The 17,216-nt window shown below is 37.0% G+C and overlaps 1 protein-coding gene across 3 annotated transcripts in view; it reads right to left on the bottom strand.

Annotated features, from left to right (window-relative positions):
* The window catches only part of UNC80 (unc-80 homolog, NALCN channel complex subunit), a 232,968-nt gene that overhangs the window by 108,723 nt on the left and 107,029 nt on the right, over positions 1–17,216 (bottom strand). For all 3 annotated transcript variants that reach the window (XM_010354934.2, XM_030916516.1, XM_010354935.2), the window contains exons 23-25: positions 9,722–9,934; positions 4,567–4,702; positions 1,520–1,653 (exon numbers count right to left, since the gene is read on the bottom strand). In XM_010354934.2, the coding sequence (XP_010353236.1) occupies positions 1,520–1,653; positions 4,567–4,702; positions 9,722–9,934 (483 nt within the window). The remainder of the gene's footprint in view (positions 1–1,519; positions 1,654–4,566; positions 4,703–9,721; positions 9,935–17,216) is intronic.

Genomic DNA, 17,216 nt, shown 5'->3' with positions numbered 1-17,216 from the left:
AGGCAAACAAGTGATAAATTTTAAGACTGAGAGTAGGAGCTTAGAAATCAGGCTCGGAACCGTGCTCGACAGAATAATAGCTCCCCAAAGATGCCCTAATCCCTGACACCTGTGAATATGTTGCCTCACATGGCAACAAGGATTTTGTAGATGTGATTAAGGCTGAGAACCTTAAGATTGGGAGATTATTCTGGGCTAGCTAAATGGGCCCAATCACAAATCCTTAAAAGTGGAGAGCCTTTCCAGGCTGCAGTCAGCGGAAGCTGTGGCTATGAAAGGAAGATGAGAGAGATACCATGTTTCTAGCTATAAAGATGGGGGGCCAGGCGCGGTGGCTCACGCCTGTAATCCCAGCACTTTGGGAGTCCGAGGCAGGCGAATCACGAGGTCAGGAGATAGAGACTATCCTGGCTCCAACGGTGAAACCCCATCTCTACTGAAAGTACAAAAACTTAGCTGGGTGCGGTGGCACACGCCTGTAGTCCCAGCTACTCGGGAGGCTGAGGCAGGAGAATGGCGCGAACCCGGGAGGCGGAGCTTACAGTGTGCCGAGATCGCGCCACTACTCTCACGCCTGGGCGACACAGCAAGACTCCATCTCAAAAAAAAAAAAAAAAAAAAAAAAAGGAGGAGAGGAGGTAGATTGTGGATTGTAAAATTTGCTTAAATGGTAACACATAGATTGTTTACGTAATGATTGCTCTGGGAGAGTGCCATAAGTCTTATGTGAACCGAGAAAGGAAAAAAATGAGTTAGTCCAGTTCCTCAACTCCAGCTGGATGATGCCTATGATGACAGAACCACTGGAAACGTGGTGCCCCTTAGGGAACTAGGAGTGAAGGAAAATTGGCTCCAAGGTGTGCCCCGTGCCACACACTCTGTGAACGCGCCTGGTTCTTGGGTAGTATTTATATTTATATCATTGGTTAAACAAATCAGGCCCTCATGGTACACCACACGAGTGTATATGCATGCACACACATGCATGCACACACACACTCATGGTCTTATTTCTGTCTATCCATAATCTACAGGAAATGCTACAGAAATAACAATGTACGTTTGGGGATGTTTAGACACTAAATACTGGAGTACTTTCAACCATAACTTAAATGAGAACACTCATTAAGAAGCAAATTTCTATACAGATTTATGAGCAGTTGGTATAAAAAATTTGTTGGTGAGTTCTGGAAAATATTAGCCATAAAACTCCTCATATTTTCAGAGTAAAGGAAGCTAAAAGCTCCTAGATATTCCCAGTATAATTGATAATGATCAATGAAACACTGTATCCAGTAGGACAACCTTCACTGATTTCTAGATCAACTTTGGAGTTATTATTATTTGTAATGAGGAAAAGAGTATTTCTTTTTATGTTTCAAAATCCCTTGGTTGAATTTTTAAAATTATGTGATACACTAGCCATGGAACATTTAAGAAAACTGTGAATCTTGGAAACCCAGACACACGCCTGGCCTCTCCAAGTAACCTGATTATTAACATGCATGCTTTAACTTACCACCAGAGGCTCAGTGCGAGGTCTGGGCAGGCAAGAAAAGGTCTCTCGCAGGAAGGTGGTAATCTCCAGAAGAAGTTGACATGCTGCCATCTTCAAGGCAAAGGGGCAACCGCATTTAGAGGGGTTCACAGTACCTGTGAAATGAAAGTGTTCTTTCATAAGGAGACGAATCAACAAAAAATACAGAAATGCATAGTTTGATGGACATAGCTACAATGTGTAAAATCAAATTGCATATGAGAATGTTACCTATGTATATCCAACATCCAATTACATATGAAGACTTCATCTATATCTATGTAAGTTCAATTTACCTATTCCCTTTAGCATGATTTATGCACTACCATAAGCATCTCTCTTCCTCCATTTTGCAAATTCTACAGAATGCTTCAGTATTAAAATATTGAACAAGCAGAACTAAATTATTTTCCTTAAAGCATCATAGAGTAACAAAATGCAGCTCGAACTAAACTAGAATAGCTTTTAATGAAAACAGAAATGGGAAGTAATCTCGCAAGATTTCTACGCTGCTATTCAATCAGATTTAGACTATGTATATGGCAGTGAACTAGATTTGGAGCTACAAAAATTCTGCCAGCTCATTTTATGAGGGATGTCTGTCTTGCTGTTCTGAGGGCAGTGAAGTTGTTTCAGCTGTAGTTCAAATGTGTTTCTGCAACACAGACAAGACAAACTTACTGGATCACACATATCATACAGTTTGTGCAAGCTAGCCTGTCAAATTAAGGCATAGCTATACTAGAAATGTACAAATATTCTCTTTTGCTCTGAAGAATATTGACCTTTGAATTAGTAAAGCATTGTATCCACTAGAAGCCAACTAATAGTTTTTGCTCTAAAGATAGATAATGGCCACGGTAACACCATAGTGATTTTTCAAATTCTCAGAGTTAGTTCTCAGATATGTGTCATCACAACCAATGACACAGGATGATGCAGAAATATATTGATTATTTAAATGTTCAGAAAAAATCAAAGCCATGTAGAATTCCTTCTCTTATAAAAGAAAGGAAATGGTTGTCTATTTTAAATGAATCAAGTCATCAAGCAATCACAATATCATTACATATGAACAGTCCTAAAAATATCTCTAAAATGTTTCCTGGATGTTAAGCTTTCTTAATTGAATAGAATACAAACTTCATGATTTCATTCGAAAATAGGTGGAAATTATGGTCTTTCTGTAGATATTTAAGCTATTGTTTTCTCAGGAAAACCATTTTCTCTCCCGAGTTAATTTGTTGCTGGGGACTTTGCCTGTCATCAAGAATGGAAAAGACAAGCTTCTGTAGAATTTCCAGCCTGAAAGTTGCTTGCACCACAATTAGCCTTTAAATGCAAGATGAGCTGTGTATTGACGTGAAAGTGGAAGTAAAAATCAGACATATCAATCTTATATATGCCTTATAGGGGCTATTTGACTAAATATTGTCTGGATATGCAACACTTTTAAAAAAATAATTGAACAGCAGACATTCAGTATAGACTTTTGGGTCTGTCTTTTCACTCCTAAGGTTATCATCCAGGCTTTTCTTACCAGTCCTGCAGACAATGAGCTTAGTCTTAGTCTAGGCTCTTTCATGGCTATCATAATAAATATCCTGTTTTAATAAACAAGGATTGAGTTCTACCTAGTCTCAACAAAAAGCTAATATTCTAGGCATAACATACTGGTAAACGACACTTATGCAGTCTAATGGGGATTCAAGTTGTTTTTGGCCTATAAGGATGCATGCGTTTAATGTTGCTTCAGCTTCTCTCTGTTCTGAACGGCCCCCTGGAAGTTCCAGGGTGGTTTAGAATGCCCTCTGGCTAGACGGGTCTTATGGTGGGCCTTCCCTAGGTTCTGTGATTGCTGGATAAACCTCATTCTAAGATAGTTTAGGCTATTGTAGATATTTTTGGGGCCAACCTTCATTATTAGGCTGAAAGACTGACATAATAATTTGGTGTTTTGTCAATGGCTACGTCAAGAAGATTTGCTCTGATTTGATAAGGTCTTAGAAGGGGCAACATGATTAAAAAATGCAAAAAAAAAAAAAAAAAAAACTTTGGAAGGAATGTGGAAGGGAAGATCATAAGAGTTTTCTTTGATTATTATTCAGTCCTGCCTAATGTTACACTCCATCTATTCTTTTACATTTCATGACTGCAACGATGCAGTAGGTCTGAATCACCTAATGAAGGACAACTCTTAACATGTAGTCAGGGAACTTGAATTTCAAACCACAGGGGAAGGTCAGAAGGAAGATATCTCAATACGTTCACCATATAAAGATACGAATTCCATAACTATAACTGGAATTTTGTATTCCATAAAAGGCAGTGGTACATATATACAAAAGCTTGTATGGTATAGAACACATGTATGCACAAAATGATGTTGAAGAAGAATATAATAGGAATCCTTTTGTCTCTACTTGTCTATGATGAGTTTCAATTCCAAATTTAATAAATAGGTACAGTACAGCCGACATTCATAGTTCTAGCAACCTCTGAATATTTTAATATTTCAGTGTCATGTTAAATACTATAATATACTTGTTTAAAATTTTCAGTATTTTACTGATTTGGAAAATATTTCATATTCAATTTTATTTTGTCTGATTTTGTTTCCTGGAGCAACAACAACAACAACAAAAACACACAAAAAACACAAAAGAAACACAAAACCTGAAAAAATCTCTTCTAGGACAGTAAATTTTCCACAACTGTAGTCTCTCAGAGATGTTTTCTCAGAGAAGTCTAATACCAATATTTGTGTAATAGCAAGAGTCAAAGACGAAAAAGTAATAAATGTTCCATCTTGCCTGCACCTCCTTGCCCCTGTCTGTCTGCTCTTTCTGGTTCTTGCCTTGTCTCTGTGTGGCTTTATGCACATACATGCACAGGGAAAAGGGGATAAGGCGCAGTGGGAAGACATGGGGAGGTGGTAAGAATATGAAGGAGAAAAGAGAAGTATTAAGTGCTCCTAAAGCAGAGGTTCTTACAAGCAGGGGTTCTTGTAGTAAAGGGAGTCTCCTTACTGTCATCTAAAAAGTCTTCCTCCTCATCCTCCTTTCTAAGTCTCCTCTTGGTCTCCTCATCGTAAATGAGACCCAGAAGGTTGGCTGGGCTCTCACTTTCCCCATGGCACAGCTCATTCAATCGGACGCCAATTGCCTACAATGGGAAGGAAAACAATGAAACAGCACAAACTAAGTCAAACTCTAAAATAGGCTCTCACATTACACCAGACATAAGTAACCAATTAATGAGAATTATTTCCAGCATGAGCCTCTTCTGTATGCTACAGTGTTGTTTCCACCATATTTGCCAGTATGGAAACCAGAAATGGAAGAAATGACTATCCCCAAGGTCATTCAGTTTAAAGATTTGTAAAAACTAGGATGACACCTTTGTATCTTTGTACAAAAGTTTTTCTGAAAATATTTCCATTTACTCAAAGGTTATTTATTTTACAGATATGATAAAAGGGAGTACACAGTTGCTTTTAATGGAGGATTTTGTTGCAGTAAAACATCAGAACGCACAGTTCCTCAGAGTGCTTCTGATTATGCTATTTTTAATGAGAATGTCACTGTCACGCTAATGAGTTTAGAAGTTGGCCAGAATTCTGTTGCTGATTTTTTTTCTGTATGTCATTATATATGTACTTATTGGCTTCTTTTATAGACTTTGTTCCTCTTTCCATAATACTCTATGAATTAGTAAGAAATGCTAAGTTTTCTTTTGGTAGGCTGCCCAACAACATTAGAAATATGACTTTTAATAACTCAGCACATGGACAATATTGGTTTTTACATGGTATTCTTAGAACTAACATCCTTGCTATCTGTTATTGAATCATCAGGCACTACTGTCTGGTTTATCAAAGGAATTTTCCACAAGAAGAGACAAAAAACACTATCTCCATCTAATTTATTTTATTTCCAATTATATAGTGCATGCAACAATGAAAGAGATGCAGGCTCAGGAGTGAGAGAAAAAGTTAAACAGATCACTGAACTTGGGGTTTGACAGTTTGGACACTCTCTGTTTAAGTAAGAGCAAAATTCCAGCTAACTTTCTTCTTTCTTTCTGTATCATACTTTGCAAATATTTAGAAAAGTTACTAAATTCTCAGCAAGTAAGAAAATACACTTACTACTGAAAACCAACATGCTCAAGCTCTCTAAGTGAAGATTATCCTCATAACTCTTTAAATGAAAAGACATTTTTGAATGTTGTGGATATCTGGAAACAAAAAGGTCTCCCTAAACTCTGGAATTAAGTGAGGAGCTAAAAACCAGGAAGCAAAAACCATACCAAGGAGAAAGCAGTATAGAAAGCAGTATGTGGGATTCTAAAATTTTAGCTGCTAACTGGGTAAGTTTTAAGCAAACAAAACAAATTGTAAAAACAAAACCACCACCACAACAAAAAGCCTTATCCTATTTTGGAGATCCTCTGTTAAGGAGGAGACATGCAGTTATGAGTCTGGAATGGAGCCAACAAACTAAATAGTGAGACTCAAAGAGGAAAAATGTCTACATTGACCATTCCAGGACGTTGTAACTAAGCAACTTAAATTAAATCCACCGTTTATAAAGCTTAAAGGGCTGCTCAAAAAATGAACTTTTCTGGTATAATATTATACGTCTAAATAACAATTTATATCTCTATTTCTCATCCAAAGCTAGAAAAATGCCTCAGGGCTATGTTTTTTCGTCTCTTCCTTCATTCATCAAATATTTATTAAGTGAGGTAATTTGTTAGGTATTAAATAGAACATAAAGTTGAGTAAGTTGTTATAGTACACTAGTACCTTTGTTTAATGTGTCCTGGTAAATTATAAGCCCACATAGGAAAGATTACTATTTGGCAAATAGGAAAGTTAGAAGGGCTGGGAGGTTTGCCCAAGGTTGCTCAGCAGGATTCAAATATAGGATGTCTGACTATCTATGCCTGTGTTCTTTCTTTCTTTCTCTCAATGAGCTTATAGTCTATTGAGGGATGTAATAACATAACAAAACAACTAATTAAGTGGCTAAAGATACTGGAAACACTTTATTAGCTCATAAGATAGATTAAATTCATTTCAGAGAGGGAGAGGGTCGGGGAGCTGTGGGACTGGAAAACTACATTTTGGGTACAACGTGCACTACTCGGGTGATGGATGCATTAAAATCTCAGAATTCACTGCTGTAAAATTAATCCATCTATGTGGTCAAAAACTGCTTGTATCCCAAAAGTCATTGAAATAAAAAAAATAAAGAAATAAAGATAAAATTTAGTTCAGAGAACCACAGAAAATCTCACAGAAGGTCTCAAAGTTTGTAGCCTTTGACAAATTGGTGTTTTGACTGATGGAGAATGGGGAGAGTAGACATTCGAGGATACGGTCCTGAAAGATGTATGTTCATGGAAATGCAACATGTGCTCAGAGACTGCCAGAGGGGCCACTTAATTGAAGTTCAATTTTGTGAGAGGAAATAATGTACAGAAAGGCTGAAAAGGTAGATTTGGATCAGATCCTACAGTTCTTGAAGTTGAACTTCATTTTACATTCTTGAGAAAGATGAAAGGTAGTTTCTGAGTGGGGGAAGTAACCTGATCTCTCATTCCAGGGACATTGTACTAGCTACCCAGGAATGCTGAGACAAGTATGGACTCTGCTTTCAAAAATTCATGTCAGAACCTATTATTATTGAACATATATTAGGAGGAAAGTATTTAAATACATATTCTTTGGGTACATTGACTCATTTGAGTTATTAACCCATAATCTTGGAATGGTTTGAGTGAAAGTCATGGAGAGGGCAGTGATGCCAGGCTAAGCAGTTTGGGTTTTATCCCGAGGGAAAAGGAGGGCCACTGAAAGCATTTTAAGTGAATCAGAAACACACTCTAATTTGCATTGCAGCCTAATCACTCTGGGAGCAGTTTGGAGAATGAATTAGAGGGGGCAAATCTGGAGGCTGGGAGATCAGAATGAATGTCATATCTTGGGTGGGCTGGGCTATAGGAAGAACTTTTCACTGACAGTGTGTAGGATGCATTAAATGAGAGGAGACTGTGAGGAGAAGACCAAATAGGAAAAAAGTTTAATCATCCAGATGAGAAGTCATGGAATCTGACCTAAGGGGTTTCAGTGACACGAAAGAGGTGGGATCAATGGCGGGGAGATGGGGATATGCTCAAAGGTTGGCATCTCAGATGACGGTGGTGCCAATAAGAATAGAAAGCTCAGAAGGGTTGTAGGTGGCAATGTGTTTACTTGAGGAGAAGGGTTTTATTTTGGAAGATTGAGTTCTAGGATATTAACTGAATGTTTCCAAAGTGCAGCTGGCAATGTGGGCCTGGGATCTGAAAATTGCTATGGTTAGGGAAGTCTGTACTTACGGGTTATAGTTGGAAATATAAAAATAAATGTAACCCTAAAGTAAGTTATATAGGAAGAAATTAAAAGAAATCCTGGAGAATATCTGTTTATGAGGAGAGAGGAGACAGAGGACTAGGAAAGGACACAGAGAATTAGGCACAGAGATGCAAGGAAACTCTGGAGCATAATGGTTTCAAAAAGACAAAGGTATGTGCAGTTGGCAGTGTCAAATGCTGCAAGAAAGTCAGAAGACACTTCTCCTGAAAACACCTGTTTGTGAAATCTCTTGGTCACAATCTCCCTATAAACCTGAAACTCTCAAATGCGCAGCACTTCGTGGTTTTCTCCTCCTGTAGGAAGCCAATGGGATTATCAATTGTGACTGCTGCTTCAGAGAAGCCTCTCAATAAGACCTTCCTTGAATGAGATAGGTAATAAATGGGGGGCTGAAACATCTCTCCACATTAAAGAGATTATTGGTGCCTCTATGTATCTCATGATATGCATTTCATTGACACTGCTTGACTTGTATAAACTCTTGTGCTGTTAAAACTAAATTAAATGCAGGATAAGTACAATGGAATCACATAATAACTTAGCTCAATTATTTACAAAAATAGATATTACATAGGAGAAAGTGTGTCTTCTCATCTATATAATGTGCAATAGAAGCCTGAAAAGGGCAGTGCTAAGTCTTGATCATCGACATTAGCATTAATGAAGTGTTCTACTCCATCGTATCATATGTATATATAAATATATATATACACACACATATATATACATATATATATACACACACACACTCATGTATCCTTTTAAACAGGATGTCTTTATATAGGAAAGAAAATCCAAAGAACAGCAAATGAAGTAAAGACTGATACACTTATAGAAAGACTGCACATATACTGAATACAATTCATGCCTTTTGAATAACTCAGGCACTTCACAAAAAAGATGTGAGTAAAACTGGAGGAAGAATACCCTTAGCTGGTAGGCACATTGGTAGACACATTCAGCTGAATTATTAATCGAAATTATAACAGTTATTCCAAGTAATCTTTAAGAAAAGAGGAATATATGGAACCTCTTTATGTGTGTTTATGTTCAGCTCTGTCTAAACTTAGCAGAAACAACTTGGTCCTCTTGAATTTCTTTTTATTCGTCACCTTTTTTCCTTCTATGGTAAAGAAGTTGGAGTTATTTTAAGGGTCTTTTTTGTTAGAATTCCTAAAGAAGTTTCATTCATTCACTTTTAAATTTATTCACTTATTCATATGCATACATACATATGTGTGTATGTGTGTGTGCAATTTCCAAAAGCTTTCAGACAACTTAAAGGAGGCACATCAACAAAAGAGAAAATTTCATTAAGAAATTAGAAAAAATTATGTCCTACAAAACATAAATTAGAATAGAATCCAAAATAAGGGTGTATTTTACAATTATAACAACAACTATCAAAAAGACAATTCTTGATGAATACAGCAACTAGAAGCAAGGCTTTGAAATCTAATCTGGGAGATGGAATATTGGTTCCTCTACTTACTATTAATATACATGTAAACTTTGGTAGGTTGTTTGACCTGTATAAACTTCAGTTTTCTTAACTGTGAAACAGAGAGAGTAATTTCTGACCTCATAGATTTATTGGGACGATTAAATGAGTTGTTTATTTTTCCCCAAAGGGTTCCCTTCAGTACCTGGTACATATCAAACACTCAACAAATTGTCTTCAAAACCAACACAACCAATCAAAAAATGACTCCACTTCACTCAAGCATCCTAATTGTTATAGAAGAAAACCGAAAGCTCACGTCTCCCCATTGGTAGAAGAGCTTGGCCGCATTCCACTGCAGCTTCTGGTTTCGCTTGTTGCCCACAATGGGAGAGCGTCCCCGGGAAAGGCCTTTCTTGGTGATGTTCACATGGTGCCCTTTCATCCACTCTGGCCAGTTGCCACGGTTGCAGCGGTGAACAAAACGAGCACATTCCAGGAACAAGGCTGCTCTGGCCACCACAGGGGCTTCCTGAGGAGGGTTGTTCAGGAAAGAATAATGTACGATTAATGAACAATAACTTTAAATTGGTCTTAAAGGGAATGACTGTGTACTTTTAGTTTATTTTCCTCTTCATGTTTTGATTTAGTTTGACTATATTTCCTAGGGTTATGTCTGTACAGCCAAGACAGTAGTGAGAAATCTGGAAAGTCAAATCCCTGAAGAAAATGTGGCTCTTGAAGAATTAGACATTTTAAGTAGGTTTCTGTGTTGCTTTCTCCTTCTTCTCAAGAATCTCAAGTAATTACATGTCTCCAACTTTGTATATTTAAGGGTGGCAGTGATTTGAGTGTAAAGTGAAAGAGCTTTTAGTGAGGTCTTAAATATGAACCTTTTTTTGCACCCTAAAATTTTACATGAAGCAAACAAATATTCCATTTCTAGAATTAGTCTTATTTTAACCAAGGGCATCAGAAGTAATTTTGTACCAGCAATAGTCTTTTGTCTATAACCATCCATATGCTCCAAAGAGGTAAAATTGCTTCTGCACATTTTGGCTATAAAAAAAAGGAGTTCAAGACCAACCTGGCCAACATGATGAAACCTCATCTCTACTAAAAATACAAAAAATTAGCCAGGCGTGGTGGAGTGCACCTGTAGTCCCAGCTACACAGGAGGCTGAGGCTTGAACCCGGGAGGTGGAAGTTGCGGTTAGCCAACATCGTGCCACTGCACTCCAGCCTGGGAGACAGAGTGAGGCTCCATCTCAAAAAACAAAAAAGAAAAGGAAGCTCAGTCTTGTTGAGTTAGTTTTTTTTTTTTTTTTTCCTTTTGTCATAAATAACCGCCTGGATTATACTTAAATAGGCATGGTTTTCATTGAAAATATTTGATAAAGAGGAGATTAATTGATAAATGATAGAGCATTTCTTCAGAAAAATATCACTCCACCTTGTCATGTCAAGATGTGCTTGAAAAAAAAGGAAAAAAGAAGAAACATCTTTTAGTTGATATCCAGAATCTGGTAAGAATCAAATACTCTACTGAAATCTTTGAAAGTTTTTTTTTTTTTTTTTTAAGTTAGGGAAAGAAGTAATGAGAAGTTTTCCATAGAAGGTCAATAGATCATAAGAAAATATGTATCAACTACTCATGTGTATTTTGACTTGTGTCAGTTTTTTAAAAAATACATCACAATATTATTTATCATTTTAGGGTTACTCCGTAACCACAGATTTTCAAATTGAAATAAATTTTAATAACCATTGTAAGCAGTAGTATTCTTAACAATGTATCCATAAAGTTAAAATAGAGGCTAATACAGAGTGTCAATTACATGTCAGTTAACTTTTAGAATTATAATATACAACATCCCTGTGATCTATGAATAATGTCCCTCATTTAGGATTTTTAAAAATGAGGTATAATTTTTCACTATCATATAGCATGAAAGGGGTGAATATAGGAACATAGGATTCAACCCAGATCTCACTGATGCCGGTCCTATGCTAGTTTCTCTTTGGCATTTACATTGTCTTAATTTATACTCCCATAAATCTTAGTAAAAGATAATTTCTAGAGTGCAAGTAGAAATTAACTATTAATATTTAAAGTGGGACATTAGTTCCATGTACTATTGTTTTCAAAAACGTAAATACATAAACATATCATTTCCCCATTTGAGATCTATTACAGGCTCCATCCACCTCAACCATAAAACAAAGATATCCAAGCTTTGTGATTTGGGTCATCTCCTTTTCTATGCCCATCCCAAGTGCTTTATGATCCAATTATGTCAACTTAGTTGCTGTCTCCCAAATATGACATCTTCTACCATTCCACATGTTGTCTCATGGCTTGCAGAGCCTTGAAACTCCTTTTCTACCCAGAAAATTCCCATTTTTAAGATTCAGGATTCAGTTAATTACCTCCTCTGAGAAGCCTTCTTAAATCCCTTCCCTGGTCAGGCAGAGCTGGTTACTTTACATTTTTGGGTACCAAAGTATCCCAAACACACTGGATGATTCAAGTAAGTTAGTTCCTTAAGCCTTTCTTCATGGTATATGTCTTAAATGCAGCCATCAAAAATTACAATGAAAATATATTTATGTAGGTACTTAATTTTACAAAGAATATTATGTATTGCTACAACATGAAAAATTAACCTATGTGAAAGACAGAATGCAAGATGAACACTAATGGTGAGAATCTATCCTTAACAAAAGCTGGATACTAATGATGAGAGTCTATCTCATCAACTGCATGGGGTCAAGACTAGGAAGCAGGTCACAGGGATAGAAAAACTTGAGATTGCAAGGAGTCAGATGACCTTCTGCATTAAACCCAATAGTATTGCAGTGCCATACCATATAGACTAAATATCTATATTCTTTCTTGTATTAGGTATTCATTTCACTAAACAGTTCAGATATGCAAATCTGTGTCTGGTAAAGGTTGGAACATTTGTCTCTAAAACAGAATGTCAGTTTAGAGGTCAGGCAAGTGATGCAAGTTTATTCTTAGCCTGTCACAATATGACACATTCCCAATATAAAGCAATGTGGATTCAAAGCTTAATGACAGGAAGACATAAGTAACACTGCTGAAATAGCATTATATTGTGAACCCTGGCTCCTTCAGGATTAACAAGGGTGAAACTTAACGTGGACAGTATGTATGGGGTAGAAGATCATTTTATTGCCTCTAAGTGTTAGATGGCAACTGAGAGGATTAACAATAGATGAATGAACAATCTAAATAGTGATATGTGAGGCTTCCTATATAGATTAGTTTGCCTACTTTAGATAAAATAATTCTTAAAAAATATTGCTTAAAAATTATTTTAGCTGCTTAAGAAGCCCAAGGCATTTTTGAATCTAAACCAACTTCAATTCTCCTGCTCTCAAAAACTTCTCATGATAAAACTGAGATATTATGAGTTACAGGCTGTGGGAAATTCGAATCCAAGTTTGGAAATGAAATTGAAATTAACATAAAAATAATTCTCATTAACTATATGGTAAAATATTAAGGGGGAGGTTGGTTATTGTCTGATGAATTTTATGCATGTAAATAGCCAAACCCATTAATGTTTGGAAATGTCACTGTTTGCATCAAGGAAGATGACAGAGTCATTCAAATATTGCCTTTTTATTACAATCATTATTAGCCTAGTGGATGATGGTAGTCTTAGAAATTCTATATTCAAGATGGCAGTAAATAATACTAATTTATGGGGCATTTTAGTATATATATTACTATACTGAAAATTGAGGGTGGTGCTAAGGTTCAAAGCCAAGGGCACTGATGTCCATGATCATTAGTCAGCAGCAGCTAATTAAGTTTGCTGAATTTGCAATGTGTGTGCAACAGCATTCAAGGAATTCTGGTGTGAGTGTGGCTATGAGGAATCATTTTCATTCAGTTACTTTTAAAATGTAGTTTAGAAAGTATTGATTTCAGGGGCAGGGTTATGGAATACCTTGGACAAAGGATTCCTCCTGAGCATAAAGGAAAGTCAGTTTTCCCTCTTTTGATGGAGCTTACCTCTTATGGCTCAGTGCAATCTGAAGAAGCAGCAAAAGATGGAGGCATGACATAATGGATAGGGATGGATTCACATCACAGAGAAAAACAGCACAAATGGAGAAAAATGAATCGGAAGAATGCTGCATAGCTGAAAAGAACCACAGAGTATCAGAGGCACAGTTACAGGTGAACATCTAAACAAAATTTGACACCATTGGCATACCACAGAGAATTTGCTGGTGGTCCTAAAAGAAAAGTAAGCGTATTTAAATTTCTTCTTTCTTATTAACATGTCTGCCCAGATCTCTTTTTATGCTCCATAATATCACAGAAAGGCTTCTATTCCATTATATTATAACTTTGTAGTTTCCAGACAAGCAAGAATCGATTTTAACTGAGAAGGCAAAATATTAGATTGAACCTATGAAATTTCTAAATTTGAAGGTCAGAAATAGTCATATCAGCAATTTCATATAGTTCAATCTTGTATGAGGTGTTCTCTGCATGGGTTACAGGCTAGTGCAGTTGAAATTACAAAAAGTTAATGAATGTCAATGCACAGCATGGGGGTCTCTAACAGTCTCCAGCTAGAAAATGTCAAGAGTCTGGCTACTTTCCTTGACTTCTTTGCCATTTTTTCCTTGAATTTTATAAGATCATTATGTATATTGAATACTTCCTTTATGGAAGTGAGGCAGAGAATTGAGATACTAATTTCGACAGCTGTGCTTTATTTTGCCTGCGGACCTAAAAAATATTGTTGCCAAGATATGATGGTTAATTGAAGCTTATAATTGCAATACATTTCTTTCTCTGGAGAACTATATCTGAGCTTATGATGTGCAAAGAAACCTTGACTGCTCCTGAAAACTCATATAACACTGGATAGAAACTGTTTTTAAAGACTAAATATTTTATGTGGGTCCCTAGGGAATTACATATTTTTTTTATTGCCTTACAAAATAAAATATAAAGCTGTTGCTGGTGCAGGATACCTGTTTATCTACAACCAATGGGAATCAGCAGTTATTTTGGGTCTTAGTAAGCATTGGAAAGTTCTTTGCTAGGGGACATATACTTCTGAGTCAGTATTTATTACTTAGTTTGTATTGAATTATCTGCCTGACTTGGATCAATAAATAACTGACCCGCTAGCTAACAGGCTGCCTCCATCCCTGCCCATTTCTACAGTAGCTGTGGGTAGGCTGAAGACCAACATTACAGGTTAGCACAAGATCTGGAAGGCTAGTCATTTTAGCACTTACTCAGATCATGCTAATATTTGGGGTATTTTAAAAACCAAATGAGGACTTCTGTTTCTGACAATATGATGAATTAAGAGTGAAGAATTCATTTGACTTAGAACACCTGAAATGGTGGGTAAAATATCAAAAAATGTCTATTTTTATTTTGCTTTTATTTCTAAAGTGAGATTGAAGACAACTGGAAAGTAGAAATTACAAGAAAGTGCAATTCTGGAGGTGAGGGTAGGGATAAACTAGATAGAAATATTTGTCCTGAAGGTTTCTGCTGACTGTAGAAAGACCAGATGGGTTTCCAATGGGCTACAAGTTAAAAGTTGGCACAAGTGGGTTGGTGGTCAGATCATGTACTCATCTGACATAAAGCCAGGATCTCAGGTAGGAGCCACCCACAGTGGATGAATAAGAAAAAAATCTGCCCCCAAAAAGTTGGTTTGCCTGACAAGGTTTGGCTCTGGGTAGGACAGAGGAGGGAAATAAAAGGAAAAAGTCTTTCATGAGAATGCTTAACAAAATCCCACATTCTCGTACAAGTTTGGTGCACCAGGAATGGGCTAATTCCATTTCCCCCCCAACCCCCAAAAACAATTTTTAAAAATGTTCTTAGATTGATAATGTTTCCAGGTGTCTGATTCATAAAACAAGTTCTTAGAGACCTACAAAGAGACTTAGACTCCCAAACAATAATAGTGGGAGACTTTAACACACCACTGTCAATATTAGACAGATCAATGAGACAGAAAATTAACAAGGATATTCAGGACTTGAACTCAGCTCTGGACCAAGCAGACCTAATAGACACCTACAGAACTCTCCATCCCAAATCAACAGAATATACATTCTTCTCAGCACTACATAGCAAGAGGTTCTTTGAAACCAGCAAGAACTAAGAGACGATATACCAGAATCTCTGGGACACAGCTAAAGCAGTGTTAAGAGGGACATTTATAGCACTAAATGCCTACATCAGAAAGCTAGGAAGATCTCAAATCAACACTTTAACATCACAATGAAAAGAGTTAGAGAGACAAGAAGAAATTAATCCAAAAGTTAGCAGAAGAAAAGAAATAAGTAAAGTCAGAGAATAATTGAAGGCGATAAAGACACGAAAAATGCTCCAAAAAAAATCAGTGAATCCAGGAGCTGGTGTTTTGAAAAAATAAGCAAAATAGATCACTGGCTAGACTAATAAAGAAGAAGAAGACAGAAGAATCAAATAGACACAATACAAAATGATAAAGGGGATATCACCACTGACCCCACAGAAATACAAACTACCATCAGAGAATACTATAAACCCCTCTATGCAAATAAACTAGAAAATCTAGAAGAAATGGATACATTCCTGGACTAACACACCCTCCCAAGACTAAACCACGAAGAAGTTGAATCCCTGTATAGAACGATAACAAGTTCTGAAATTGTAGCAGTATTAATAGCCTACCAACCAAAAAAAGCCCAGGACCAGTTGGATTCACAGCTGAATTCTACCAGAAATACAAAGAGGAGCTGGTACCATTTCTTCTGAAACTATTCCAAAAAATTGAGAAGGAGGGACTTCTCCCTAACTCATTTTATGAAGCCAGCATCATCCTGATACCAAAACCTGGAAGAGACAATATAAAAAGAATGTGCCTGATGAACATCAGTGCGAAAATCCTCAATAAAATACTGGCAAACCAAAGCCAGCAGCACATCAAAAAACTTATCCATCACGATCAAGTCTGCTTCATCCCTGGGATGCAAGGCTGGTTAAACATACACAAATCAATAAATGTAATCCATCACATAAGCAGAACCAAAGACCAAAACCACATGATTATCTCAACAGACGCAGAAAAGGCCTTTGATAAAATTCATCATCCCTTTATGTTAGAAACTCTCAATAAACTAGGTATTGAAGGAACACATCTCAAAATAATAAGAGTTATCGATGACAAACCCACAGCCAATGTCATATTTAATGGGCAAAAGCTGGAAGCATTCCCTTTGAAAACCAGTACAAGACAGGGATGCCCTCTCTCACCACTCCTAGCTAACACAGAAATTCTGGCCAGGGCAATCAGGCAAATAAAGAAATAAGGGGTATTAGGCCGGGCGCGGTGGCTCAAGCCTGTAATCCCAGCACTTTGGGAGGCTGAGACGGGTGGATCACGAGGTCAGGAGATCGAGACCATCCTGGCGAACACGGTGAAACTCCGTCTTTACTAAAAAATACAAAAAACTAGCCAGGCGAGATGGCGGGCGCCTGTACTCCCAGCTACTCGGGAGGCTGAGCCAGGAGAATGGTGTGAACCTGGGAGGCGGAGCTTGCAGTGAGCTGAGATCCGGCCACTGCACTCCAGTCTGGGAGACAGAGCGAGACTCCGTCTCAAAAAAATAAATAAATAAATAAAAATTTAATAAAAGAAATAAGGGGTATTAAAATAGGAAAAGAGGAAGTCAACTTGTCTTTGTTTGACGACATGATTTTATATATAGAAAACACCATCAACTCAGCACCAAAACTCCTTAAACTGACA

This window comes from Rhinopithecus roxellana, chromosome 14, assembly GCF_007565055.1.
Source record: "Rhinopithecus roxellana isolate Shanxi Qingling chromosome 14, ASM756505v1, whole genome shotgun sequence".
In the NCBI taxonomy this organism is placed as follows: Eukaryota; Metazoa; Chordata; class Mammalia; order Primates; family Cercopithecidae; genus Rhinopithecus; species Rhinopithecus roxellana.
This window is presented reverse-complemented; position numbering and strand designations above follow the sequence as displayed.